Source organism: Ptychodera flava, unplaced genomic scaffold, assembly GCF_041260155.1.
Source record: "Ptychodera flava strain L36383 unplaced genomic scaffold, AS_Pfla_20210202 Scaffold_54__1_contigs__length_889265_pilon, whole genome shotgun sequence".
NCBI lineage: Eukaryota > Metazoa > Hemichordata > Enteropneusta > Ptychoderidae > Ptychodera > Ptychodera flava.
The window spans coordinates 632,237-659,714 of NW_027248376.1; the positions used below are offsets into that span (position 1 = coordinate 632,237).

Consider the following 27,478-nt stretch of genomic DNA (forward strand, 5'->3'; position numbering starts at 1 on the left):
ACGCTGGATTTATACTGTGGACTTTGTGCAGCTGCAAGCCTGCAAGGACTGTTCATTCATTCAACTGACTGTTACAACTCTGAGACTGGAGCTTTGCCGTCCAGCTGAGATAAGTAGTCTGTACACTTTTAAAGCTTGTACTCTATCCCTGACTTAGCAATTAGTTTTATTTTCGTAATAAATTTTGTTTAAACGTTAACTGCTGAGTTCACCCTTTGTTCGTTTTCTCTGCACGTAACAAATTGGGGGCTCGTCCGGGAGACGAATATTTTGAGCCGTTTGACAACATTTTGACAGCCTTTCCAAAACTACTGTATACTGTGAACTCAGCGAAATTCAATCATGGCGGAATTCAAGCCAGACGAATTTATGGATGACCTGATCAGGACACATTTAATTCCCTCAGAAAAGACAACCTCATAGCACTGTCAAATTTCCTTAAAGTAGATGTCAAAAGATCTATGCGCAAGCGAGAAATTCAGTTCAAGATTGCAAAACATTTAGTTAATTCTGGCCATTTTGAGGAGTCTGCCTTAAAAGATTATGAGCCTGAGTCTTCCTTCGAACTCAAAAAATTAGAATTAGAAATACAGGCAGATTTGGAGCTTAAGAAATTGGAATTAGAAAAGGAAAAATTGCAAATGGAAGAAAGGGAAAGGCAGGAAAAATACAAATGAAAGACAAAGAATTACAAATGAAAGACAAAGAATTACAAATGGAAGAAAGACAGAGAGAAAAGGAGAGAGAATTGGAAGAACATCGACTACAGTTAGAAATGAGACGTTTAGAGCTTGGACAATCAGGAAAATCTTCCCTTCAGACAAGTTTGACATCACTAAGCATTTCAGGTTAGTTCCCCCTTTCCAAGAAAAGGATGTTGATAAATATTTCCTTCATTTTGAGAAAATTGCTCAGAGTCTGAATTGGCCTAAGGAGTCCTGGTCTATGCTTTTGCAGAGTGCTTTGGTGGGTAAAGCCAGAGAAATTTACATTCAGTTGTCAGTAGAGCAGGCTTCAAATTATGATTCTGTGAAGGAATTAATTCTCAAGGGCTATGAGTTGGTGCCTGAAGCTTACCGTCAGAAATTTAGGGATTGTGAGAAGGTGAAGGATCAAACTTATGTTGAATTTGCTCGAACAAAAGAACAACTGTTTGATCGCTGGTGTTCTTCTGAAAAGGTCAGTCAGAATTATGACAAATTACGACAGCTTGTTTTGATTGAAGAATTTAAGAGGTGCATTCGGAGTGACATCAAGACGTTTATCAATGAACAAAAGGCAGATACATTGGAGGTTGCTGCACGTTTGGCGATGATTATTCATTGACCCACAAATCTTCATTTCTCAGCAAACCATCCCAGTCCTTTTCATACAGAAACAATGCAGGTAAATTTAACTCCTCCTTTTCATCCAAGAATTTTTCAAAGGAGAGTAGGAAATCAAATGACAACAGTTCACAAAATTTAAGTAACACTCACACATCATCAGATCCCAAGTCTCAATCTCCTTCTGACAAACAGTTCGGTACACTTTCTTGTAATTATTGTAAGAAAGACGGCCATTTAATGTCAGAGTGTTTCAAATTGAAAAGAAAACGTGAAGGTCAAAGTGGTCAAAGTGGATCTAAGCCCACCGGCTTTATTTCTTCATCAACTCAATTAGAGTCTAATAATGTGTGCAACACATTTTCTGAGGTTAAACCCCTCTCATCCCCAATTAATGAGGTCAAGGTCAATTCTTCTCAAGATAGCATTATGGGTATTTTCGAGCCATTTATTCATAATGGTTTTATATCACTTTCTAGTGATTTCTCTTCCGCTACCCCTGTCAAAATTTAAGAGATACCGGGGCTTCCCAGTCTCTTTGTTGGCAGATACCCTGCCGTTTTCTGAAAAGTCATTTTCAGGTTCTAAAGTTCTTATTAAGGGGGTAGATTGTAATGACTACATTCCTGTTCCTCTCCATAATGTCTATTTGTCTTCGGACTTTGTTTCTGGACCTGTGACTTTAGGTATTAGGCCTTTTTTGCCTTTTGAAGGGATTCACCTTCTTCTTGGAAACGACCTTGCTGGGGACAAGGTCATTACTAATCCACTTGTGACTGATAATCCTAGTTTAGATCAGGATCCAGAGCCAATGAACAAGAGATACCCGATTTATTTCCTTCATGTGCCATTACTCGAGCCATGTCAAAGAAAACTTCCGAGAATCAAAATACTCTCAAAAATAATGTCACAGATGTTGACTTAAATGACACCTTTCTCAGTCAGGTGTTTGACACGGATCATTCCGTTATCCTCGTGGATTTGAAACTTCCAGTAAAACTTCTGCTGACCAAAGTCAGACATTTTCTAGATCAAATCTCATTGCAGAACAACACAAAGACCCAGATATTTTGTCTTTGTTTGACAGGGTAGATGATGAAGGTAAAACTTCAGATAGCTCTGTTTCCTATTATACAAAATCTGGTATTCTCATGCGTAAATGGAGACCTCCAGATGTTTCGGTTGATGACGATTGGGCTATAAAACATCAAATTGTGGTTCCAAAGCCCTACCGTGCTGAAATATTGCGCCTGGCCCATGAAACTCCCTGGGCTGGTCACTTAGGAGTCAGGAAAACTTATCATAAAATTCTCAGTCACTTTTATTGGCCTAATCTCAGGCAGGATGTAGCACATTTCTGTAAAACTTGTCACACATGTCAAATGGTAGGAAAGCCAAATCAGACCATTCCAAAGGCCCCTTTACAGCCAATTCCTGCATTTCAAGAACCATTTAGTAGGATACTAATAGACTGTGTTGGGCCCCTACCAAAAACAGATCAGGAAATGAGTACATGCTGACAATAATGTGTACATCAACTCGGTTCCCAGAAGCCATACCACTGAGAAATATAAAGACAAAGACTATAGTGAAAGCTTTAGTCAAATTTTTCACTTTATTTGGCCTCCCTAAATGTGTCCAGTCCGATCAAGGCTCCAACTTTATGTCTGGTATTTTTCAACAAGTAATGGATCAGCTAGGCATTAAACAGTATAGGTCATCCGCCTATCATCCAGAAAGTCAGGGTGCTCTTGAGCGATTTCATCAAACTTGAAAAACATGATTAGGACCTACTGTTTTGACACAGAGAAGCAGTGGGATGAAGGAATTCATTTTCTGCTCTTTGCTGTTAGAGAGTCAATTCAAGAGTCTCTTGGTTTTAGCCCATTTGAGCTTGTATTTGGACATACAGTCCGTGGCCCACTTAAGCTCGTTAAAGAGAAATTCCTATCAGACTATGATGATTGTCTGAATATTTTGCAATATGTGTCAGATTTTCGTACGAAACTCTCTAAAGCATGTGAATTAGCCAGAGAAAATCTTGAGTCATCTCAGCAGTCAATGAAAACCAAATATGATAAAAGCACCTCAAAACGAAAGTTTGAACCAGGTCAAAAAGTTCTTGTTCTACTTCCAATTCCTGGCAAACCACTCCATGCTCGTTACTTTGGGCCATACCTAATTGATAAGAAATTGAGTGATTAAATTACATCATAATAACACCTGACAGGCGAAAACAAAAACAGCTATGTCACATAAATATGCTTAAGCCATATTTTGATAGGGATAATCCTACTATAACTCAGCCTGTCAGTGCAGTCAGTTCAAACCATTATGAAGATAGTGATACTGAAACTGACTTGAGTGAAAATACTCTAAACTCAAAGCTGGGCTCGGTCAAGCTTCAGAACTCAGAAATCCTGGAGAAGCTGGAGTCTACAAAGTTGGCACACCTCCAGCCAGAACAACAACAACAGGTGAAAGAACTGCTCCACGAATATGAACATTTGTTCCAAAATATTCCAACAAGGACAAACATCATCTATCAAACGAAGATGTCTGCGACAGTAATCCAGTGGAACAACATCGAGAAGTCCAGACGGACTGAATCCTGCGAAAGCGGAATATCTCCAGGAGGAAGCCAAGTATTTGCCGAACAATGACTTTATCGAACTCAGTAAAAATAACCGGACTTTGCCGTGCATACTTTATGCCAAATTCAGTGCCATTTCAAGTTTTCCAACAACAAATTGCAAGAAGATAGTCATGGGACAGATCCTGTTTGCTATTTTTAACAATTGCAAATTTAGCAAATCTCAGAGAAACTACTCTACAATTGAAAAAGAGTGTTTATCTTTGATATTAGCTTTACAGCATTTTGAAGTTTATGTTACTTCTTCAAATCAGCCAATAGTGGTTTATATTGATCACAACCCTCTTGTTTTTCTGCAGAAATTTAAAGGCAAAAATCAGAGATTGCTAAGATGGAGTTTAATGTTACAGGAGTTTAATCTTGATATTAGACATATCAAAGGCAGAGACAATTTAATTGCAGACTGTCTCTCTCGTATTTAGAGTTTATTGTTGTTCACTTTCAAGAAATTTTACTTTAGAGTAAAACAAAATTTGAGTACTTAAATCCTTTTCAAGATTACATTTGTAAAAGAAAGATTTTTCTTTGAAAAATTTTTCTTTTTTGAAGAGGGGTGTGTTATGTAGGTCATTTCCCCCACACTCATCATGACCTGAGTTCAATTAGTCTAGAACATTCTCAAGGTCACTGCCCTTGATGACCTCACAACCTTGAATTCAATTAGTCATGTTTGGAATGTTCTGGAAAGTTGATTAGTTGTGTAAGGGAGATAATTTTAGAACAGTAATTAGCATGTCAATAAAAGTTCTAGATTGTTCTTATATGCCTTTATAAAAGGGACGTGCACAGCTTCCAGTCAGACTTTTGGGATCGTGTCTCTTGTGTGTTACTATAACTCCAGCAGTAGTCATTCTCAAGACTTTTCAAGACCTTCACTGTCAACGCTGGATTTATACTGTGGACTTTGTGCAGCTGCAAGCCTGCAAGGACTGTTCATTCATTCAACTGACTGTTACAACTCTGAGACTGGAGCTTTGCCGTCCCAGCTGAGATAAGTAGTCTGTACACTTTTAAAGCTTGTACTCTATCCCTGACTTAGCAATTAGTTTTATTCGTAATAAATTTTGTTTAAACGTTAACTGCTGAGTTCACCCTTTTGTTCGTTTTCTCTGCACGTAACACTGATACAGCCAATCTTTACCAAGCTCCACAGGGACAATTCAGTATTACAGCATGAATATGCAGCATATCAAGTTATTTTGTCATTCAGTCAAACATGGCCAGCAGGCAGGGAGCCTTTAAGGGTTTATCTAGCAAAGACAGGTCATTGAAAAGGATTTGTTACGTACATCATAAACATGACTGAGAGCTTCAAAACAAAAACTTTCCAAGACAGTTAATTTTTTAGTCCCCACCAGACGAAGTCAGGGGGGGGGGACTTATGGTTTGTGCTCCGTCAGTCCGTCCCGCTGTCCATCCGTCCGGAGTCATTTCTCAGAGGTGCCTGGACCAAATTCGTTCAAACTTGGCACAAGGATAATGTACCCCAATAACGTCGTGTTATTTCGCTATACAATCCAAGATGGCCGCCAGGGGGCATATTATATAATTTTCATATATGGGGCCCTAACGCAGACATGCCTAAGCCAATTTGGTTCAAAGTTGGCACAAGGCTAATATATTATGGCATATATGCATACATGAATTTTTGTCATGATGCAATTCAAAATGGCTGTCTGGCATCCATTTTGTTATGTGATTTACATATTTGGAGCCCTAACTTCAAGATGCCTAAGCCAATTTGATTCAAACTTGGCACAGGGCTAATATGTCAAAACATGTATGAACTCATAATACGATTCAAAATGGCCACCCGGCAGCCATTTTATTATGTAATTTTTCATATTTTGAGCCCCAACTCCCACATGCTTCAGCCACTTTGGTTCAAACTTAATACTTAGAGGTTATTACCCAATATCGCCTGTTCCTGTGTCGTATCAGCATGAGTGTCATTTGTGCTGCGTCAGACACGAGACGAAGTCGAGTGTCTGACGCAGCACAAATGACACGAATGCTGATACGACACAAGGAACAGGCGATATTGGGTAATAACCGATTTATCATATACCCATGCCCATAATTTTACTAATAGTACGAAAAACCTTAAATTTTGAGGCTTTATTACGCCTTGCGCATAAATATCGGAATGTTTATGTGAACAGGCTTCATTCATAAAGTATACGACGAAGTCAACATCACGCATCACATCAATGAACCCCAAAAAGAAAGACACCAGGATATAAAAATCGTCATACAGGAGGAACCTTTTAAGGTGCAATATGCTATTATAATTGTAACCGATCAAAAACTGTGCTCAGCTTTAAATCTATTCTGATTTCGATCGTCGTACGGCACGGAGCTCGCGCGGAGAGGGGACGCCATTTTGCTTGTTTACCCTGAGAGTTGCCATGTCAACAGTCGTCGCGCGCGCGACATCGCTGTCACGCCACGCGCTCACTACCTGTTCGGGGGTAGACCGTGCACTGTGCCGGCGCCGTGCGAACGGCAGAATGTTTGCTAGAGCTTGGCCAAAAAAATACGAGAACTTTAACAGGAAAACCATGCGAAAACATAAAATTTATTTCCGTATTTTGCAACCAGAAATACCTGTGTTCCTCGAAGCCCTTCAATTTTTTACGTCGGCGACATCGCTTCGCAGGCCGGGAGCGGCAGCCATTTTGTTTGTTTACGTTATTTACCAACAAATTGCTAATGTAGTTCGGGAGAACTCCTAAACCGATGACGTTTATCGTGCATATCTCGACGTTTACCGTGAAATATCACGGCTGATATTTTACGGTGAACGTCACTAGGATGTAGCAATATGGGCATGGGTATATGATAAATGGCTAATATATCATGACATGAATGTACACACAAATTTTCGTCACAATATGATTCAAAATGGCCGTCTGGCAGCCATTTTATTGTGTAATTTTCATATTTTGAGCCATAACTCCAACATGCTTGAGTCAATTTGATTCAAATTTGGCACAGGGCTGATATATCATGATAAAAATGTACACATGAATTTTCATTAAAATATGATTCAAAATGGCCGCCTGGCATCCATTTTATTATGTAATTTTCATATTTTGAGCCATAACTCTAACATGCCTCAGCCAATTTGGTTCAAACATGCCACAGAACTAATAGTCGCGCCAGCGGCTTACTGACTACGCATGCGCATATTCATAATATACTATGCGACTAACCGGAAGTGTACCCTACCTTCAAGGGCGCCGCCATGTTTTTTTGAGTACTCTAAATAAATACAAAACGTGCAAATTATTATTTTATAAAATGCCATTTATAAAATATATCTTTTGTTAGCCAGTTAGGGTTATTATCCGCCTTGTCGCTGATACAAAATATCATTAATATCACGCGTAAAAAATAGAAGATGGGAGAAAACTGTCGTGCACATGAACGGGGGCACACGCAAAGAATGCTAGGATTGAATTTAGAAAGCGCCCCCTGTGTCAATTACAACATTCAAAAATTGCCAGTTTTTAGACGGAACGCTCTATTTCTCAGCTTGCAAGTGGAAGGTGGGCAGTGCGGTTACAATTGCAATGGTAACGATTGCATAATACGTCCCTTGTTTAACACAATAGGCTGTTGTCATGGTAAAAATTGCCAATGTTTGTCCAACATTTTTATACATTAAAGAGAATCTATACCTGCACTGCTGCAGGGTTTGACTCTTGTACGGACGTGAACTGCTTTCATCAGAGGGAAACTAGGCATAGTTGTCACACAAACGTATATGAAGTAACAATTAATTCTATTTTATCATGAATGAATACAAATAACATTGCCAATCTTAACCCCTGGCGCGACACAAAGGGCTGAGCCCTATTAAATGTAATATTATGATATATTTGCACACATAAATTTTCGTTGCAGTATGTTCAAAATAGCGGTCTGGTAGCCATTTTATTATGTAATTTTCATAATTTGAGTCGTGTCTCCCACATGCCTCAGCCAGTTTATTTCAAGACCTTGTACTGATGGCCAATATATCATGATATGTAAAAATTTTCCACATAAATTTTTGTTTCAATATGATTCAAAATGGCAGCCGGCAGCCGTTTTATTATGTAATTTTCATATTTTGAGCCCTAGCTCATCCATACCACAGCAATTTGATTCAAATTTGGCACAAAGCTAATATATTATGACATATATCTACACATAAATTTATGTTTCAATATGACATAAAATATGCCGTCTGGTAGCCATTTTATTATGTAAATTTCATATTTTGAGGTTACTCAGACATGCCTCAGCCAATTTGGTTCAAACTTGGCACAGAGCTTATGATCATGACATACATGTTCACATGAATTTTTGTTGCGGTCGTACGATAGAAAATGACCACTTGGTTGATTATATCAAAAATAATAATGTCAAAGTTCCAAAGATTTAAAAAAACATTGAATTGGCGGGAACTGTGTCATGTATTGATGACTTGTTAATGCTGGTGTTTATCATACAGAGGTAGGATGGCAATGTCCACTGTGTTCGCAGATGATGGGAAAACTGATTTGTAGATCTCTGTCATTGATTGCCTGTCAAACTCTCTGATATTTGATCGTATCCAAAGATGTGATTGTGTTCCCCGTATTGGTATTTTCAAGGCTTTTGGAAAATATATAATTTTGGCAGTTTTAAACTTTTGTATTTGATTCACAGTAGAGGTACTTTATTTGAAAGTGTCCAATATACCCATCGTGGTTTCTCAGTCTTTCACACTCAATGACAATATCCTGAATTTACAAGTGTACTGAACTTTATTAAACTCTATGCATGCATGCACTCATGCATGCATGCATACACGGTTATCAATATAATTGTGTTTGCTCCTTCTACTTTATTTCAGGGTGGAAGATGGAGTGAAAAACTAAGAATGCTTCAAAATACATCAAATTTAAAAGTTGTTAAACAATTAAATATGCTAATGGTAAAACTGGTTTAATCGCATGTGGAAGGGGGAAAGTCTTCATCGGACTGTATAAGAAAGAAAATGCAGTGGCCATAAAACGCATTGAAAGTCATGTTGTACAAGATGATGAATTGAAGATATTCAGATATCTATCTGACAAAACTGTACCCAAACCTAGCTATGGTAATATCCTGCCTCAGATAGGAGAAGAGGAGGATGATGATTTCACCTCCTTAAAGGTATGGAAATCGATCCCAGGGCCTAGGAGTGGCACATGTAAAACAGTGTGTATCTTTGCGTCAGAGGCGGAATAAATCTATTTATCCAGGAAATCTTAATCCCGACTGCTATGTTTGTACGCACATAGAGCCAGTCGACGTTAGGGACACAAAAAAACAACAACACGAGGAACAAACAGGCAGTGGTTTTGAACAAAATCAATGTACCCGGTACTTCACCGATGTCTGTAACTCAGTACATGAAAATATTCGTAGCTTGACGCACTTTGAACATAGCTCGTAACAAGGGACAGTGGAAAGCCCACAGAACTACGTGTACAACTATAACAGCCACTCATGTAGTTGGCGCTCAGTGAAGATTTTTCCGATCAACAACTTTGACGGATGATGGACTGACTTTTCTACCGCAATTGTTATCTCCCTCGATTCAGCACAAAATTTGTGTATGGACTGTTGATGCGGTGTTTACAGTTGTTACGTGGTGGTAAATCCTAGTCGTATTTACGACTGCTGCGTAAACAGTCACTGAATAAATTTTGCACGCATTTACAAGCACTGGATATTACTACCGTTTTTAATCGAAAACCGTCCGTATACGCGTATGACGGTTGTGACAAAAACAACACAAAGAATCTGGCGTACATTGTTACTGCATTACTTTGACCAAAAATCACCCAAATGCCGAACGGTGATCATACAGAACTCTGCTGCAGGTTTCTGGACTAAACGACCCTATAAACAGACCGGGTCCCAGTCAGCTGTGCCGGGCTCGACGTCTACTCTATCAGCGTCAACTCAAACTTTCACTCCAACCCCACAAACTGGGAATATACTAAATTTACGTTGAAAAAATTTCAAACTGTGTATCGTATTGAAAAAATCTTACCGGGGCCACGGAGCAAATTAAAAAACCAACAAACCACAACAGAAACAGTGGAATGATCATTAGTGTGCAAGGTCGCTGTATTATATGTCAGGGTGAAAAAATCTAGCTTTGAAATTTCTGGACGGCACAAACGTCGGGGCAGAATTAGACAAGATTACGACCAATGTGTTACCGCCGATGGTACATAACACACTGTTGATAGCAGGCAGTTCGGTGTCCAGTGAGAACACGATTCCGAATATATCACGGCTGTTGATTTGAGCTGCCTCCAATCGAAAATTTTTAACACAAAGACATGATATCAATAATTTTGCGAGATTATAAGTACCCGCTGTCTTCTCGCCAAATAGCTGCGATCAAGATCATTATGATAGAAGCAATTGACCGCCGAACACCTGCTTGCTGTTCTTATACACAACGTGTAAAAACTTATTATTCCTGCTGAGAAATACGACAGCAAATATTGCAATGTGAATTTCTTACTATTTTCCTCGCAATGGTTTTGCATGTGTGTTATTTTATCACGGTCACTGGATCATTTCTGACGATTTTTACTAACAAAGAATCAGTTCACACTCATCGTGGGAACACATTGCAAAGACGTTCACAAAATTGTCATCACATTCATCACATTACCGTAATCCCCGTTTCAAAGACGTAGAAAATGCTCTAAATACAAAATGATTTTTCTTCTGAACAACTTCTCGACAACTTTACAAACACACTCTGATCATCACATGACGGTTGTAACCGTACATGTGCTAGTGCCAATGGAGAATCAAAAGACTTCAAATCAACAGTCAAAACGTAGGAAAAATATCAATATCCAAGCAATGTAAAACAGAGTACTTTTGATAAGGTCAATTTACTGTATATTATAAAAAATCTCCTGACCACTCGGAACAACGTAAGATTATGATCTCACTCATTCGAATACTACACTCGTACGGTAGGGTAAAAATATGGGAACTCAGATCGTTATATACTGCTTCCGTCAAACGAGTCCGCTTAGCTAAAGACGGCAAAAATGGTTAAAAAGACGGTAAAATGACCATAATTATTATTGCTTATCTTTGTAAATTTTACCGACTATTCGTTAGTAGTTGTCGAATTTCTTGAGTTTGTCCGAAAACTATTTCAGTGAATGACGTAAATTTCAAGACACCCGAGTGCGAACGCAATATCGATATTGGGATAGCAAAATCAGTCACAGACAATCGAGGAAGAACATAAGAGTCTATTAATCTGCGATTTAATTCATCCTAGGTTACCATGAAAGTAAAAAAGGTAATGTTGTGCCCTGGTTGGGAAAGATAATTGATTAAGTTTTCAAAAAAACGTCAGCTAATACTCTAACAATTAGTAAAAAACTAGCTCAGAAAAACGTATAGAGAAGAAAGACATCACCGATCACGGCGATCTTCAGACCTTTTATCATGTTTCAGTCTGAACGGTCAACATTTGATGCTATAATCTATGGCAAGTGTCTCTTTTTGGTCAAATCCGACAGAGATGAATCAATCACGATTTAGTTTCATCGCCCCGACCCGACAGGAAATAATGAAGCTCATGGGCACCTGTATACATCAGATACATGTAATCGTGGCATGAACGTATACAATGCCCGTCCACTGCATGAGCCATTGACCGTGCATCGCGAGCAAACAAGGGTTTTGGACGTCACGAGAGCATTTTTTTTCGCAGTCTGTGAGCGGTTGAGTGGTTTGGATAGGCTGCATACATGTAGATCGGAATCGAGTTGATTTCGGCCGAAAACAGTTAGAAAGTAGTTTTTCGTGCTCCGTCCAAATCGGATCCGCATGTTGCCGGTTTTGTCCATGGTAATCAGCAGAGCTGTGGTGGGAGGCCGTATAACGCCGGGAATACACGTCATCGTACGCAGGGCTAGGCCACAACATACTTCCAAAAGCGATCTATCGTAAAATATCGTACTGCAGGTCAACACACACATCACCCATTCATATAGGCCTACAGGTATACATATCAACGAACAAAAAGGGAGAGGCAATCTGCTTGAAACCATGAAGTAGTCCGTTTGTGTCAGAATTCATTGAGGCGCGTGTTCAGTAACCGTTGGTCAAGTTTTTTCGTTCAGTAGTAAGAATCGTTTATTCATTGTTGACATCGTAATCGATCCGATGTACACAACAAATGTTTGATCGTTTGCACCTTTCCGCGTCCTCTCGTGATTGGCAGCTGTTTGAATGCTTTCATCTATTGTTTGTTGGACGCTTCGAACACAGCATCGAAGCAGTTTTGGCATAAAAAATCAACTTAAAATGGAAAAAACGAGAGAATTTCGCCAACAGGGTGATGCCACAAGTATTCACAAAACGTAATATGTTGGAACAGTGCTTTAATTTACACCATGGTTGTTGCAAGATCCAGATTTTCGGGAGCATTCGTTGACGTTGTTACCATGTGCCACTCATGTTGGATTATGAATCCCCAGGGAGATAGGGGGTATTTATAGGCTCCCCCTGCCTTTAATTACCTCACTTTGTGAAGGTAATCTGGCTGAACTAGTTAATCACAAGATTTCAAGTGATTTGCCAGTCACTGACCTGGAACACCAGCCGACTGCTGTCTTTATGTAAGGACTTCTTGACTGGTCTCCATGAACTTCATAAGATGGGAATCATACACCGAGATATAAAGCCAGAGAATCTTCTAATAGGTGAGTTATCTTAGCTGCTCCTAGTTATTATTACAGATAATTTAGCAGAATTTACTTTTGTATGTGTACAAGACGGATGAATTCAGAAACATAAACAAACTAATTTTTTCAGGTATATGTTATGCGTTTAAAAAGTTTTAACGTGACACTTAGAATATATCAAAAGCATTTAATATTTACTACTATTATTCGAGGTCCAGCCTGTGAGCATTTGAGTCAGCAAGTTGTTAATTTAATATGTAGTTAACAGTTTCAGAGTACTGTAATGACTTGTTCACAATACCTTGAAACATAATGTTGGTTTTCATGGCACAAATGGAACATGATGTACAGCAATTTAAAAAAAAATGATCAAAAGTTTCTACAATGAGTCAAATGCAATTATAGTAAACAACCTTGATACTCATTTGATTTTGATATATGTTATATTTGACAATGTATTTTTCCTCTCCCTAGATACTTCTGGGAGTTAAATATCAGTGATTTTGGTATTAGCAAACATCTCAACTTTGGGAGCACTACACTAACAACGGCAATTGCAGGGACTTGTGCATGGATGGCTCTGGAAACATGCAAGTCATTTCTCTTTGGATGCAGCTTTAAATATAAAAAATCAACTGACATCCAGGTAAAAATTGAGACATTTACACTTTTCTGTATATGAGAAATACTGACACAAGAGCTATGATACATATATGGAAGTACCTCTTTTAATTGAACATGCAATTTAAATTTTCAAGTACATGTAATTGACACCTTAATGTCCGATATACATGTACATGTATCCTGTATTTGCCAGTCTCTTAGTTTTATTAAGTGCCAATTTTACAGATCTGTAAAAAAAACTTCCAAGATGTCTTCCACTGCTTTGTACAGGATTTTGTTTAAATTTTCTCCTTTGAACATTTACTACAGTTGCTACTATTATGTCTCTTGCTGTTCTCTTTCTCACGAATTTTATCAGTGTTCAACAGTTCTAACATCAAAATTTAAGCAGATGCAGTATCAATTTTTAAGTCAGAAGAATTGTCAAATACATCAACACTACACGTACATGTAATACTGAGGTCTTTGTGTTTGAGTATGTGACTGTGTGTGTGTGTGTGTGTGTGTGTGTGTTTGTAAGTGGTCTAAAAACACCCCTCCTGAAACAGCAATATCCTGAAATATTATATTTTTTATATTGTGTCAAATCAGAAAACTCCCACGTCTTTTCCACAGATCGTTACTAATTCCTTATTTGATAGAATCATATTGCGCCAAAAACCAACAAACCCTCACTTCCTTTGTAGTTGTGCCACAAAATCCTTGAGATGATTTTTTAGAAGTGTGCATGTATATTGTATCTATAATGTATAGACATAATGTATGTCATAAAAAATATTGACAAGTGAGTCAAGATTAAATATTTATTTCTATCATAAAGTGTTTTTCACTGACTTTGCTGCAGTCTGATGCATGTATTTTCAAAACAAGCGTATTTTGATTTCTCCTATAGATTTTTTTTATTTGAACAGAACATACTAATTATGTTTTACACCTTGTAGGTTGCTGGCAGTATGTTATGCTACATCATGAGCAGAGGACACCACCCTTTTGAGTCAACGTATCCGTATTATGTTGATTTAAATGGTCTCAGAAAAAATGTAATAGAAGGTCGCTACAACATCGATTGTATATCCTCTTTCCCCAACCTCAAGATACTGATCGAGAAAATGCTTGGCACTGACCCTGGTGGAAGACCTGATAGTAGAGAATGCCTTGAAATCTTCTTGAAGGTAGGTGCAGTCAAATTTTAGTGTGTTCAACTAATTAACTGTGCAAATACCTTGCAGAAAAATCTCCATTTTTCCCCCTTGTAACTTGGAAGCAACATAGCACCGTTGCTTCACTTAGATATTTTGGGTAAGGTGTCATATTTTTTGAACCTCCACTTAGGCCTTATACCGGTATATTGGATAATATATATTTTGTGATGGACCCCATTAAATGTGCATAACACTCACTCTGGCTATTCTATAAGGCCCTGAATGATGCTGTGTTTGTGTTCTAAGTATTTGCTGTGCTTTGATATATTGCTCTTGACCTTGACCTTCTTTTGCTATACCTCATTATTTATGTGTATATCTTGTGGTGGTATAGAGATTATAGTGTATAGATATTATGTGCAAACCTCATTGTAGGCGAACCGGGGGGGGGGAGTACATATTAATTGTAGAAATTAAAGTGCTTTTTGGTGGAGAGGAATAACTATGGGACAGAATGTTTTGCCATAGTTTCTGTGGCCATTTAGCTACTTTCATTTATCTTAAGTACTAATAGAGGTACAGGGCTGTGGTTTGGCGGCATAGTGCACCATACATGTATGGTGACAGCTGTTATTTAAATCCTGCCTATGGCTGACTGCTTGGGCCCCGTCAGTGATGTTTGTAGCATAATTTTGTCATGTATTTTTAGTCCCCACGGACGAAGTACGGGGCGACTTATAGATTGGGTCATGTCCGTGCGTCCGTCTGTTCACGCAGATATCTCAGACATGCCCTGATCAATTTTTTCAAACTTTGCACAAGGATAGTACCCAACCCGATACAGATGCACGTCGATTTGTTCACAATGCGATCAAATTTTGCCGTGTAAGAGGACTTTTTAGTTTACACCTCCATAGACAACCATGTATAAGGCAGTTCTCCATAGACTTCCATGTATAAAGCTGTTCTCCATAGACTCCCATGTATAAGGCAGTTCTCCATAGACTCCCATGTATAAGGCAGTTCTCTATAGACTCCAATGTATAAGGCCAAGAAAAATAAAAATTTAGTTTCTCATCGAATTCATATTGCAAAAAGGATGCAGTGACACAGTTTTTAGTCCCCATAGATGAAGTCCGGGGGGCTGATAGATTGGGTCTTGTCCATCCGTTGGTCCATCCGTTCCAAAGATATCTCAGACATGCCATGGTCAATTTCTTTCAAACTTTGCACAAAGATAGTACCCTACCCCATACAGATGCACGTTGATTTTTTTCACAATTAATGCAATCAAATTTGGCTGTGTTAGAGGACTTTTTAGTTTACACCTCCATAGACTCCCATGTATATAAGGCAGTTCTCCATAGACTTCCATGTATAAGGCAGTTCTCCATAGACTCCCATGTATAAGTCAATTCTCAATAGACTCCCATGTATAAGGCCAAAAAAAATAAAAATTTTGTTTCTCATCGTATTCATATTGCAAAAAGGATGCAGTGACACAGTTTTTAGTCCCCACGGATGAAGTCCAGGGGGCTTATAGATTGCGTCATCTCCTTCCGTCCGTCTGTCCGTTAGTCCATCCGTTCACGCAGATACATTGTATCTCAGACATGCCATGGTCAATTTCTTTCAAACTTTGCACAAGAATAGTACCCTACCCCGTACAGATGCACGTCGATTGGTTTTGTGATATGGCCGCCAGACGGCTATTTTGTTATGATTTTTTTGTGTTTTCAGTCATAACTATATAATTGGTTTATTTTACCCGAAATTTGAAAAAAAGGTCAATTACATGACACATGAACTTGAAAGGGAGAAATAACAAAGTAGAGGGTAAATGGGGAGTCGGGAAATAGCTTACAGCTAGTCTAGCCCAAACCCTGTCATGGTAGCTTGTCTGAAAAAAAAAAAAAACACAGTTAGCAAAAGGTTCTCATGATAACAATAACAAATAGTTCTATAAGTAAATAAAATACAAGTGCTGAAATAATTACAATATCGTAGAAGATCATTAAATTACTACATTGCAAAAGTGAAATCTGTTACTGATTGATCAAATATTGTCTAAAAGTGTGTTTTAAGTTATGTAGAGAGTTTGTGGACTTTATATGAAAAGGTACGTCATTCCAAACTCTTGCTCCCGAAAGAGAAACAGCAAACTGGCCTGAATTTGTCATTGCATGATATGGACGTAGGTTTTTAAGTTGACAATTTCTAGTATTATAGTCATGACAACTGACACTGAAGTAATCTGATAATGTATGTGGTGAATGCTTGTGAATCAAGCTGTAAACGAAGGTACCTAGAAGGAATTTATGGAGATTTAAAACATCGAGAATATTAAGTTGAGTGAAATAAGGAGCTGAGTCGTTAAAATAGTCGTTAAATCCCCGTACAATATCAGCTGGGTCAGTCAAAATTTGTTCAACACCATTTGCCTCAACCTCTAGGCGGTCTGGTATTTTATCAGGGCTGGTTTTCTTACCAAGCAATTCATTAACAACACTCCACATATTGTTACCATTATTTACGCTGAATAAATTAGCATAATAATTCTTTTTTGCATTCCTTAGAACGCTTGTGAGAATATTTTTGTACGGTTTAAAACGAGAAACTGCCCTGGGATCATGGTGACTGGAGATAACTTGGGCGTACAATTTACGCTTGGTGTTAATAGATTTCTTTATAGCCTTTGTGATCCAAGGATTATTTTGTCTTTTTTGTTTTAACAGTTTTGATTTCAAGGGAGCATGGCGATCGCATACCTGAGTAAAAGATTGTTAACAAATCAGAAGAAATGTCGACACTGCTATCACTGGTGTTAAAAACGCTATCCCAGTCAACAGTATGTAGGTCAGAAACAAAACTGTCACGATTATATCGCCTGAAATCACTCTTATAAAATGACTTTACAATTGGTAATGGATGTGAAAATTATCAAAAATACAGAATACTGGGAGATGGTGTGAGGTATCTGCAATAATTGTACAGCTTTTATCTGACAAGAGCTAATATTTGTATAGATGTGGTCAATTGTTGACCTAGATGTACTTGTAAGCCGAGTAGGTAATGAAATTAACTGCTCAAGGTGAAAACATTGTATTCTAGATATGAAGCTTCTAACATTGTGGTCTGATTTTGTAACATCGAGATTAAAATCGCCCATAAGGATTTAATATTTTTTGTCTAATTTAATGGTACAAAGAATATCAGAAAGCTGTTTTCAAATTCGTAAATATTAGTACCTGGTTTGCGATACAATACACCAACAATGATACGATTTTTAGTACCACAGATTTCGAGCCATAATGATTCCGAATGCTTAACATTGTAATTCAACAATTTATAATCGAGGGAGGAGTGCACATACGCACCTACTCCACCGCCCTGACCCGTGTTTCTACACTTAAGCTCAAGAGAATAATTTGGCATATGAAATAAACTTGGATTATCAATTCTCCAAGTTTCTGATACACTGATAACATCGAACGTACCAGAAATACAGTGATTATATAACAGGCGTACATTATCTATGCTATTACCAAGAGATCGAGCATTTACATTCGATACAGAAAAGGAGCGGCCGAATGTAGAGCTGAATTTATCAAACTGAGGCATGTCTCAACCGATTTCTTTCAATTTGGTACAAGGGCATTGATCTATGTCTTAGAAAATTTATGCATATTGATTTTGTTGTGATATGATCCAAGTTGGCTGCCAGGCAGATGTTTTGTTATGATTTTTTCGTGTTTTAAGCCATAACTTAAAGACATGTCTGAACCGATTTCTTCAAATTGGGTACAAGGGCACAAATCTTTGTAATAGCAGCCATTTCGGAACGATTTTTTTTTTGAGCCATAACTCAGACATGTCTCAACTGATTTCTTTCAAAATTGGTACAAATACATATAGACCTTAGTCATACATGAGAATGTCGATTTTCGTTGTGATAGATCCAATATATGGCTACCAGTTGGCCATGTTGTTTTCTATAATACAATTCAAGATAGCCACCTGACTGGCATTTCACTGCCAGTTTCCCATTTTTTTTTCACAATACCGTACAATCAAAGATGGGCACCTGATGGGCATTTCGCCTCCTGTATTTTATGGCTATAGCTAGTAAATGTTTTGACTAATGTCAACTTGGCACATGGACAACACACTGTATCTTTTATTTTCACATAAGATATTTCAACAATATGATCCAATATGGCTGCCAGATTACTTTGATTCATTTTGTTAATGGTGTTTCAGTCCCAGTGTTTTATGTACAAAGCCATAACTCAGGTATATCTCGACAGATTTTATTCAAAGTTTGTACAAGGACATTGACCTATGTCATACATATGCACATTGATTTGTTTTGTGATACAATCCAGTATGGTCGCTGTGTGGCCATTTTTTAACGACTTTTTCATGTCCTGAACCATAACTCAGACATGTATCAAGCGAATTTATGCAAAAGTATTTTTATCATAGACCTACTGAAGAGGACTCTATCGTCTCTGAGGACCTGTAATAAAAGTACCCAATAACAAGTGCGGACTGTGTCATCAACGATGACTTTTTCTTTTAAAAAAAATCACATGGTGGCCCCATATTCCATGAAATGTAAAATCCAACAAGTTCTTGTTTTACTTTACATAATGACAAGAATTCATTTCTTGGCCACATGTGGTCTGCCTGGGTCATGCCTATTAGCTACGTTGTCCTCTAAAGTCTCACTTTGATTTTAGAAGTGTTCATGTATGTTGTATCTATACGATAGACATAATGTATGTCATAAAAAATATTGTGTGATCCTACTTCTAACACAACACATTCTTGACACATGTACAGATTCTACCCGGTCTAGAAAGTTTCCCAGAGTCTCCAATGGACAGTGATGACATAGTCACAAGTGCAGTCTGTTTAGATATGGCCGTCAATGTCACTGAAAAATATTTAACAGATCCTGACCGTTGTCCTGTATTTATTCCGACACATCAAACAGTGCATTGCAATCAAATGAAGTGACAGCTTGTATGAAGATAGGTATTGGTAGACCAGCTGATCCACAGTGTGAAGGAAATGCTGTGCGTTCTGAGGAAGAGGAGGAAAATACTGACGTGAGGTACGTGTCATATTTTTTGAACCCCCACTTGGGCCTTATATATTGGATCACGTCCAGCTGTTATTGGTCTCTCGATGTTCATTGTATCTCCAACATGCATGGGCTGTGACTGTGAGTGTGTGTTTGTAGAAGTCTGAAACACCCCTCCTAAACAGCAATATCCTGAAATATTAAATTTTATATATTGTTTCAAATTAGAAAACCCCCACGTCTTTTCCATAGATCATTACTAATTCCATATTTGATAGAATCATATTGCGCCAAAAACCCCCAAACCCTCACTTCCTTTGTTGTGCCTCAACATCGTTGAGATGTATTTTGTAGAAGTGTTCATTTACCGTATTCCTCCGATTCTAAAACCTCCTTTTCAGAACCAAAGGTGACGGAAAAGATGTGGTGGTGGTGAACGCCATGGTGATACAGTTCCGAAATTAGCGTATTTGCCATACCTTCTTTGCTAAACATGCATGGGCTGTGATAGCAATAAATCTTCGTATTTTATGTTTACCCTTACCAAAATGACAATGTGAAAACTAGTTTCTAGCATGCCAGATCCATAAACAGTTCATGATAGCTGGAAATCAATATGCCTAAAAGGTGTTTACAAATAGCTACTGAAGTGTTTGAGCCAAGGGACACTTCTGTTGGTGCTGTGTATACATATACCATACATGTTATTTTTTGCATTCATTTGAAACGGGTAAGTCTGAGAGCGGATTTCAGGTCATGCACTGTTTACATGAGTTATAGATGCATATTGCTGACTGAACTTTTTTCTGAAGGGCGTTTTTTATAAATAAAGCACATCTTATCAGTAGTAACCTGCATACCAAATATCATAGCTATCAGACACGTAATTTTCGAGTAACCTTTTTTCGACAAAAAAAAATGTAAAAAATTCCCCAAATTACAAAATTGTAGATTTCGTCATCGTTTGAAAGACTCATCACATTTTTATTATCCCCATGAACCCGCATACCAGATATAAAAGCTATAAGGCTAGTAGTTTTGGCGAAAACAATAGTTTGACCGAAGTTTGAACCAAAATTAAATCACATAACATTAACACTACGGCGACTACTTCCTTTCTACTAAGGTTTGCACGACCTCGCTCAGCCGTCGGATCGCGCGAACATCTGTTTTTTTTATAAAAAACAACACCAACATAGGAGTACTGATTCACAGCTTCAATCACACTTTTCTCATTAAAAAATTGCCAGTTCTTTATGAAACTTTTACCTCTATTAAATATCATTGTTTTAGTCTTATTGATATTGATTGAAAGTCCCCATATTTACTGTCTGCATGCAACTTATCTAAACAATTTTGTAAACCATCAGCTGATTTTGACATAAGTATCAAATCATCTGCATATAATATACAATTTAACTTCTGATCTCCAATTTCGATAGGAGAATCAGAAATACCACCAAACTCGTGTGGAAGATCATTTAAGAAAATATTAAATAATGTTGGTGACATATTGCAACCTTGTTTCACACCACATGATGAGATAAACCCATCTGAAATACCACTGGACAGTTTCATTTTGTACTGAGTATCATCATACATAGACTTAACAACATTGTAAAAGCTACCAGATATACCCAACCTCTGCATTTTTTAAAAAAGGCCTTTTCTCCAAACACTATCAAATGCTTTTCTAACGTCTACAAATGCCACATAAAGATTGTTTGATGAATTTTTCAATCTTTTCATGGAGAACATCTTATCAATAGCATTCTTTACAGAAAAAACAGTCTGATGTACGTCTGTTTTTCCGAAAACCAAACTAGAAGTTAGAAAAAAGATTATTATCCTCCTGATACTTAATAAGCTTCCTATTCATCACTGATGTAAAAAGTTTTGAGAAACAACTTGAAAGAGCAATTGCTCTATAATTATTCGGATCACACTTATGCCCCGATTTGTGAAGTGGAACTAATAAAAAGGATTTCCAAACTGCTGGAAAATTACCGCTTTGTAAATTTGATTAAATAACTTAAGAATGCTACTTATACAAAGACTATTACTGACTTTTATCGTTTCATTTATAACTGAGTCTTCTCCTGGCGCTGTATGATTTTTTTAATTGTTTTATAGCAAGCAATAACTCATTGTGTTTTATTGGCACATAACGATACGTATTAATCTCTTTATTTTTTCAAGATCATTTAGTTCGTGTGAAATAACACTCTCATCGACATTTGTTGATGAATTGTAAAGTGACTTAAAATAATAACCCAGTCCTTACAATGTATAGCCTCATCTACAGATGCCCCTGATTTGGAACGAAGATTCTTCAAAATATTCCAATACTCAGTTTAGTTATTATTTGTCGATTCGAATCTGTCTATTAAACATCTGCTATACTGTTTTTTATTAAATTTCAGAAGTTTTCTATATTTTTTTTCAAGCTGAAATAATAGCATCTCAAAAAATAATCATTGGGATTCTTATAAAAGGCTTTCATAGCGATCTTTAGTTCTATGCGTAAATTATTACAATCTTGGTCAAACCACTGATTTCTTTTCTTCTTTTTTCCCGGATTGCTGTACTTAATTTTTAAACTTTATCGGGCTCCTTTAGAAAAAAATTTAGTTAACGTGATAGCTGCTGAGTTCGTATCAACAAGACCTTCATTATATTTCAAAAACTTATCAAATGTATTTGTAAAATCTTGATTACTCATCACACTATTGAAAGCATCAGCACTACTACTTTCCCAAACATATTTTGGCGGAAGCTTATTTGGAGGAGAGTCATGAACTACTCTGTAATTACAACTCAATGAAGTACTTATGGCACAATGATCAGACATGGCATTAAAATCATGCACTTTAAAGTATTGCAAATTCTTATAATAGATGTGATACAATCAACAGCACTAGATCCCATTGGATGATGATAGGTATATTTTCCAGATAAGTCTCCAACAGCTCTTCCATTAGCAATTAACAGGTTGTTATTAAGACAAAGATCAATCAACTGTTTACCAAACCTGTTACCTTTTGGTAGCGAGGAATCTTTAGAATTTCTTACTCTAAAATTATCAGATGTATAAAAATTGGGAACTGGAGTATATACTGTATCATCGTTTTGGATAAAGTATGTTAGAAATTCAACTCTAATATTAAAATCACCCATTACAACAATATCACCTCTCAGAGAGTATTGAGCTATTTCCCTCTCTAATGCATCAAAATAATCATATTTCACATGTACAGAAGAATTTTCAGGTGGAATATACACACAGCAAATGTACACATCATTGGTCAAGGAAAAGAACTGCTTATCAAGTTTACACCATAAAAAATCAGAAACATTAGATTTTAACTTTGAAATACCTTTTTTCAGACATGATCTGAACATGATTGCTAACCCTCCAGCAGCTCTACCTCTTTTTAACATTACAACTTCTTCAGAACGAAAAACACATAACCCTTGATATGGAAAAACTCCTTACGTACAAGTCAACCAGGTTTCTTGTAAACAAGCTACATCAAACTGTCTGATAAAATCTAAAAACTCGTCCGCAAAAACATTTTTATTGGTAAGACCATGCACGTTCCAAGAACAGATAGTGATATTACTTTGACAAGAAACTGAGGTTTTATCTTGACATGTTTTAAGCTTTGGAAAATACTTGCCAGCAAATTTACACATGAAGTGGTAAAAAATGTCTGAAAGACAGTGATTTTTGCAAATTAAGATCAAGTACACTCTACACTACAAACTCTGAGAATAATGTCCATTTCTGATCACTGAATGGATAAATGAATGGAAGGGGAAAAAGAGAATCACTGTCTAACTTTAAGTAAATACACAACCCCTCGATTTAGAACCGGTCATATGAACTGCTTCATTATAACTTTTGGCATTTATATCAGTAATGCGTTCAACCAATCCGGTAGTACACTTGACACAGCAACAAATGCTTTCGGGAATTTATTGAACACTTTGTTCAATAGAGTATCAACGCATTGCCATTAGGTTTCCATGGTCTATTTCTGTTATACATGTATGACTTCTCATATCTATTATTACCAAAGTTATACGTCTTTCTTGGTTTGAAAGTGTAATACCCACGACTACCATTTTCCCTGTCAAACTCACTTCTGTGGAAGTCATAATGACTACCATTTGCCCTGTCAAACCCACTTCTGTGATTGTCATGACGGTTACCTGGATCAAAACACTAGAGCCATACCGGCTACCAAAACTATTTGACCTGCCATGGTATTCTCGTGGTTGTAGATTATAAGATATTTTTTACCAACATGGTACTTTTTCCCTCCATTGAACACTCCAGATATTGTTTTCTTGATATCAGATACAAGCAGACTATAGCCCCAATAATTGATATGTATCAAATCAGGATTGAATAGGTGTCTGCTTTTAGAAAGCCTATCATGTATAACAAATACACAACCCCTCAATTTAGAACAGGTCATATGAACTGCTTCATTATAACTGCGTTCATCCAATCTCGGTAGAACACTTGATACAGCAACAAATGTTTTAGGGGAATTTATTGAACACCTTGTTCAATAGAGTATCAAAACTGATGTGTTATGATTTGACATCTGAGTCATTTATAAGGTCATTTATACCAACATGAATAATAACTGTCCTTACATCATCACAATTCTCTACATTATCAACAAAATATTTGTGCATCAGCCAAGGTTGGAGTAAACGCCTTCTTAAACGTCTATAAGGATACATCTTAGTTGTAGACAGTTTTTGTAGAATAGAGTCACCAATCACAATGGTATCTATACCACTATAGTCTATAGTGTTACCACTGTTTAACAAGCTTGACTTTGTCTTGTGTACGATATTATCAACAGCATTTTGAGACTCACCCAGAACATTATGTTCATCATTCTCTTGTTCACCCTCTGTTTGTGTAACATTTGTAATTCATCTTTGTGAATATTTGTTACATTGTATTCATTGACTTTTTGTTCTTCATCTACAATGTCAAACACCTGCACCTGGTCTTTTGAATTTATCTCAGCACGAGACTGTGAAACGCCACTCTCATGTGCACGAACATTTGTGCTGATGAAGCTCTCAAATTGTCTCTCCCACTCAGACACAATTAACTTAATTTCTCTTGTAAATTCACATCAAAGACTCTTTGCATTTCTACTAATTTGTCCGACCAGTTCTTGTTTGATTCTTGAAGTTCAGTTTTCAGCGCGCGATTTTCCGATCTAAGTCTACACAGTTTGTCTTCAAGACGACCCACTTTTTGTACAGTACATTTCACACGGTCCAAGTCATTTTTACACGTGTGTACTTCCTGTTGTGCGTAATTCAGAACAACCGCAGATTCTATGATCTTTTCTTCCAACGCAGCTATCGTACAATCTAACCTGTCCGCACTTTCAGTTGTATCCAAAATATTTTTAATGCGAACATCTTTGGCATCGGTACTTACATGATTTTCCCTGCATATCGGTAGTGTCGCATCAGTAGAGGGTCGAGTAAGCCCTCATCAGCTCTTGACAACTTTTATTCATCATTACCCTCTCCGTCGACTAAGCTGTACACATCAAAAATCTTCATCATTTATGAACAACCTTTTCACAACAGTGTCAGATTCGGATTCTGATAAACTTTCAAAGTCATCAGATGTGACACGCGTCGTATTTGTATCCCGGGGGTAACTCCATGGATAATAGTACGGGGGGGGGGGCTCCTCACGAACATGGAAACCCAAACTGTTGGGAAACCAGTTTTGAGCAAAAAACCTACCCTTTCTGATACCTCACGCTACCCCGCCAACACATAGCTGCGTTTCCACAGCTATCTAATACCTTGCTTCGGATCCGTAGCCCAACCACTCACTTTGATGGTTGTGTTGGGGGAGTGGGGGCTATGGTTCAAATACTCTAAAAAGTGCACAGTCGTGCGCATTTTCAAAAATGCAGCGAGAAAGTGAGCGTTTTCTTGTAATTCTCCAGAAAAACAACAAAAAAAAACATCATAATCCGGAGTCGGAGTGCATCGAGCGCCTACATATGGAAGGATACCGACGTGGATGTCCATTTTCCTCTCCGTTTAGTCACTTTTTCATGTTTCGGCGAGCGGCTGACTTGGAAAAATCCGCCATCATTGATGTTAAACCTTTGACCTATGATGTCACATTTTAACATCGGGATCTCAACATAAACCGTTTTCAGCAACTTACAATGTGGGAAAAAATGTTGTTGGTCGATACTTTGCTTATAAGCCAAATTCAGTTCCATAATCAAATAGACTCTCCAACAACATTGTGCACTTTTTAGAGTGTTTGAACCGTAGCCCCACTCCCCCAACACAACCAGCAAAGGGAGTGGTAGGGCTACGGATCCGCAGCAATCTGATACCATACAATACCATACGTATACAGATACGACTCACTCGCCTTGCGTACCAGGGGTACCAACAGTCAAACCGACAGATCGGAAATATTGATGGTAGATCTGGGATGTAGATACATCGGTTTCAAGTGTTCGTAGCATGATTTTTTAACAAATGTCAGTTTGTGTTTAAAACCGGACCCTCTCTCATACCAACACCTCGTGAAAAGTATACTCTTTCTGATACCGAACAGTGCAAAAAAAACCGACCCCTTTCGCGCGGACCCTCCCCGTATAGCCATCTATGGGAGTTACCCCCCCCCCGAGATCTGTATCCGTACAGTCATCATGGCCGCCGTCGAGAGAATCTACGTCGCAGTCGGAAGCGCAATCCGTTACCTGAAACTGATCGTAGAATTGTTTTGCTTCAGCTTCTGTGTCAAAACCCTTGAAGCAGTTTCCAGGATATCCGTTGGTAACTTCATGACATGACTTCCAGTCACACAAAAATACCAGTCGACCTCCCAACAGTTACGGCATAGAACTTTTTCTTCCTTCCACGCGTACGCATTGGTCGCTTCATTGTCAGCTTCACCACTGTAGCTTCATCTCGTACAACATCTTCATCTTCCAAAAGTAAATTGTCGAATTCTTCACCGTATATAAAGTCCTCACTGTTATCTCGCGCTTCTCTGGCGTATGCATTTTTGATCCAACAAAAATCGACTTGTGCAATGAACTAAATCTGCTAAAACCACTGTCAGAACGCAGAGCTGATGAAACACGTGTACACTCTACACCGCCGTCATATTAATCATATCAATATCTGATCGCAAGTAAGAAGGGATCGACCATTGACTTCCGTTATGAACCAGAACGAGGCTTGATCAGTTTGAACGTCAATTTGAACTGTTCAAGGCTGCCACGCTGACAGCTCGCAGCTGCGGGTGTCAGCTCCGTTGCTGTGAAATCGCTGTCATTTTTACACAAGAAATCATGACTTTGGTGTGTTGTGAGAACGATTCAGACATCAGAAAATGAGTTGGGTCTGTAAAATACCATTGTAGCGGATTTCTCTGCATGTCCTGGAACTGGAAGACTGGCTATTTGACTCTCGAGACGGTGTCACTGCATGAGTTTGTACTGTACCACCAGTGGTTGACACGAATTCAAATGTTGCGATGTAATGGCAGCAGAATGAATGATGACAAAACCACCCTTGATGCCATCTACATTACTCAGGGTAAGTGTAGCTTTAGCCCTGCGGACAGATCTGTGTGTTCCTGGCGTTGTACGGCCACAGCCACAGCCTTGCAACGGTCTATGGAGATAACTGTGGTCTTGCAGCGAGATTCAAAATGGCGACCTCCATGGGCAAAGTCGTAAACAACCTGTCGAGTACGTTATGTTTCAGAAAACGAACGGTTTTGGACGTTAGGAGAAGTTCATCGCATCTTTTCTTGGGTCGGTTAGGAGGTAAAGGTAGGCAGGGAAAGGATTTTGCCCCGA

The 27,478-nt window shown here is 38.0% G+C and overlaps 1 protein-coding gene across 1 annotated transcript; it reads left to right on the forward strand.

Moving 5' to 3' along the window:
- Window positions 1-13,249: 13,249 nt before the first annotated feature.
- On the forward strand, window positions 13,250-19,519 carry LOC139128450 (uncharacterized). Its single transcript, XM_070694222.1, has 3 exons — window positions 13,250-13,377; window positions 14,297-14,527; window positions 19,343-19,519. Exons 1-3 carry the CDS (start codon window positions 13,306-13,308, stop codon window positions 19,517-19,519), a joined length of 480 nt encoding a protein of 159 aa, XP_070550323.1. The 5' UTR covers window positions 13,250-13,305.
- Window positions 19,520-27,478: the final 7,959 nt, after the last annotated feature.

Excerpts from the sequence above, each read along its gene's own strand:
- LOC139128450 (XM_070694222.1), top strand. The coding sequence starts at position 13,306 with ATGGCTCTGGAAACATGCAAGTCATTTCTCTTTGGATGCAGCTTTAAA. Across the intron at positions 13,378-14,296 it reads AAAAATCAACTGACATCCAG|GTTGCTGGCAGTATGTTATG; the intron begins GTAAAAATTGAG and ends TACACCTTGTAG. Across the intron at positions 14,528-19,342 it reads GCCTTGAAATCTTCTTGAAG|ATTCTACCCGGTCTAGAAAG; the intron begins GTAGGTGCAGTC and ends ACACATGTACAG.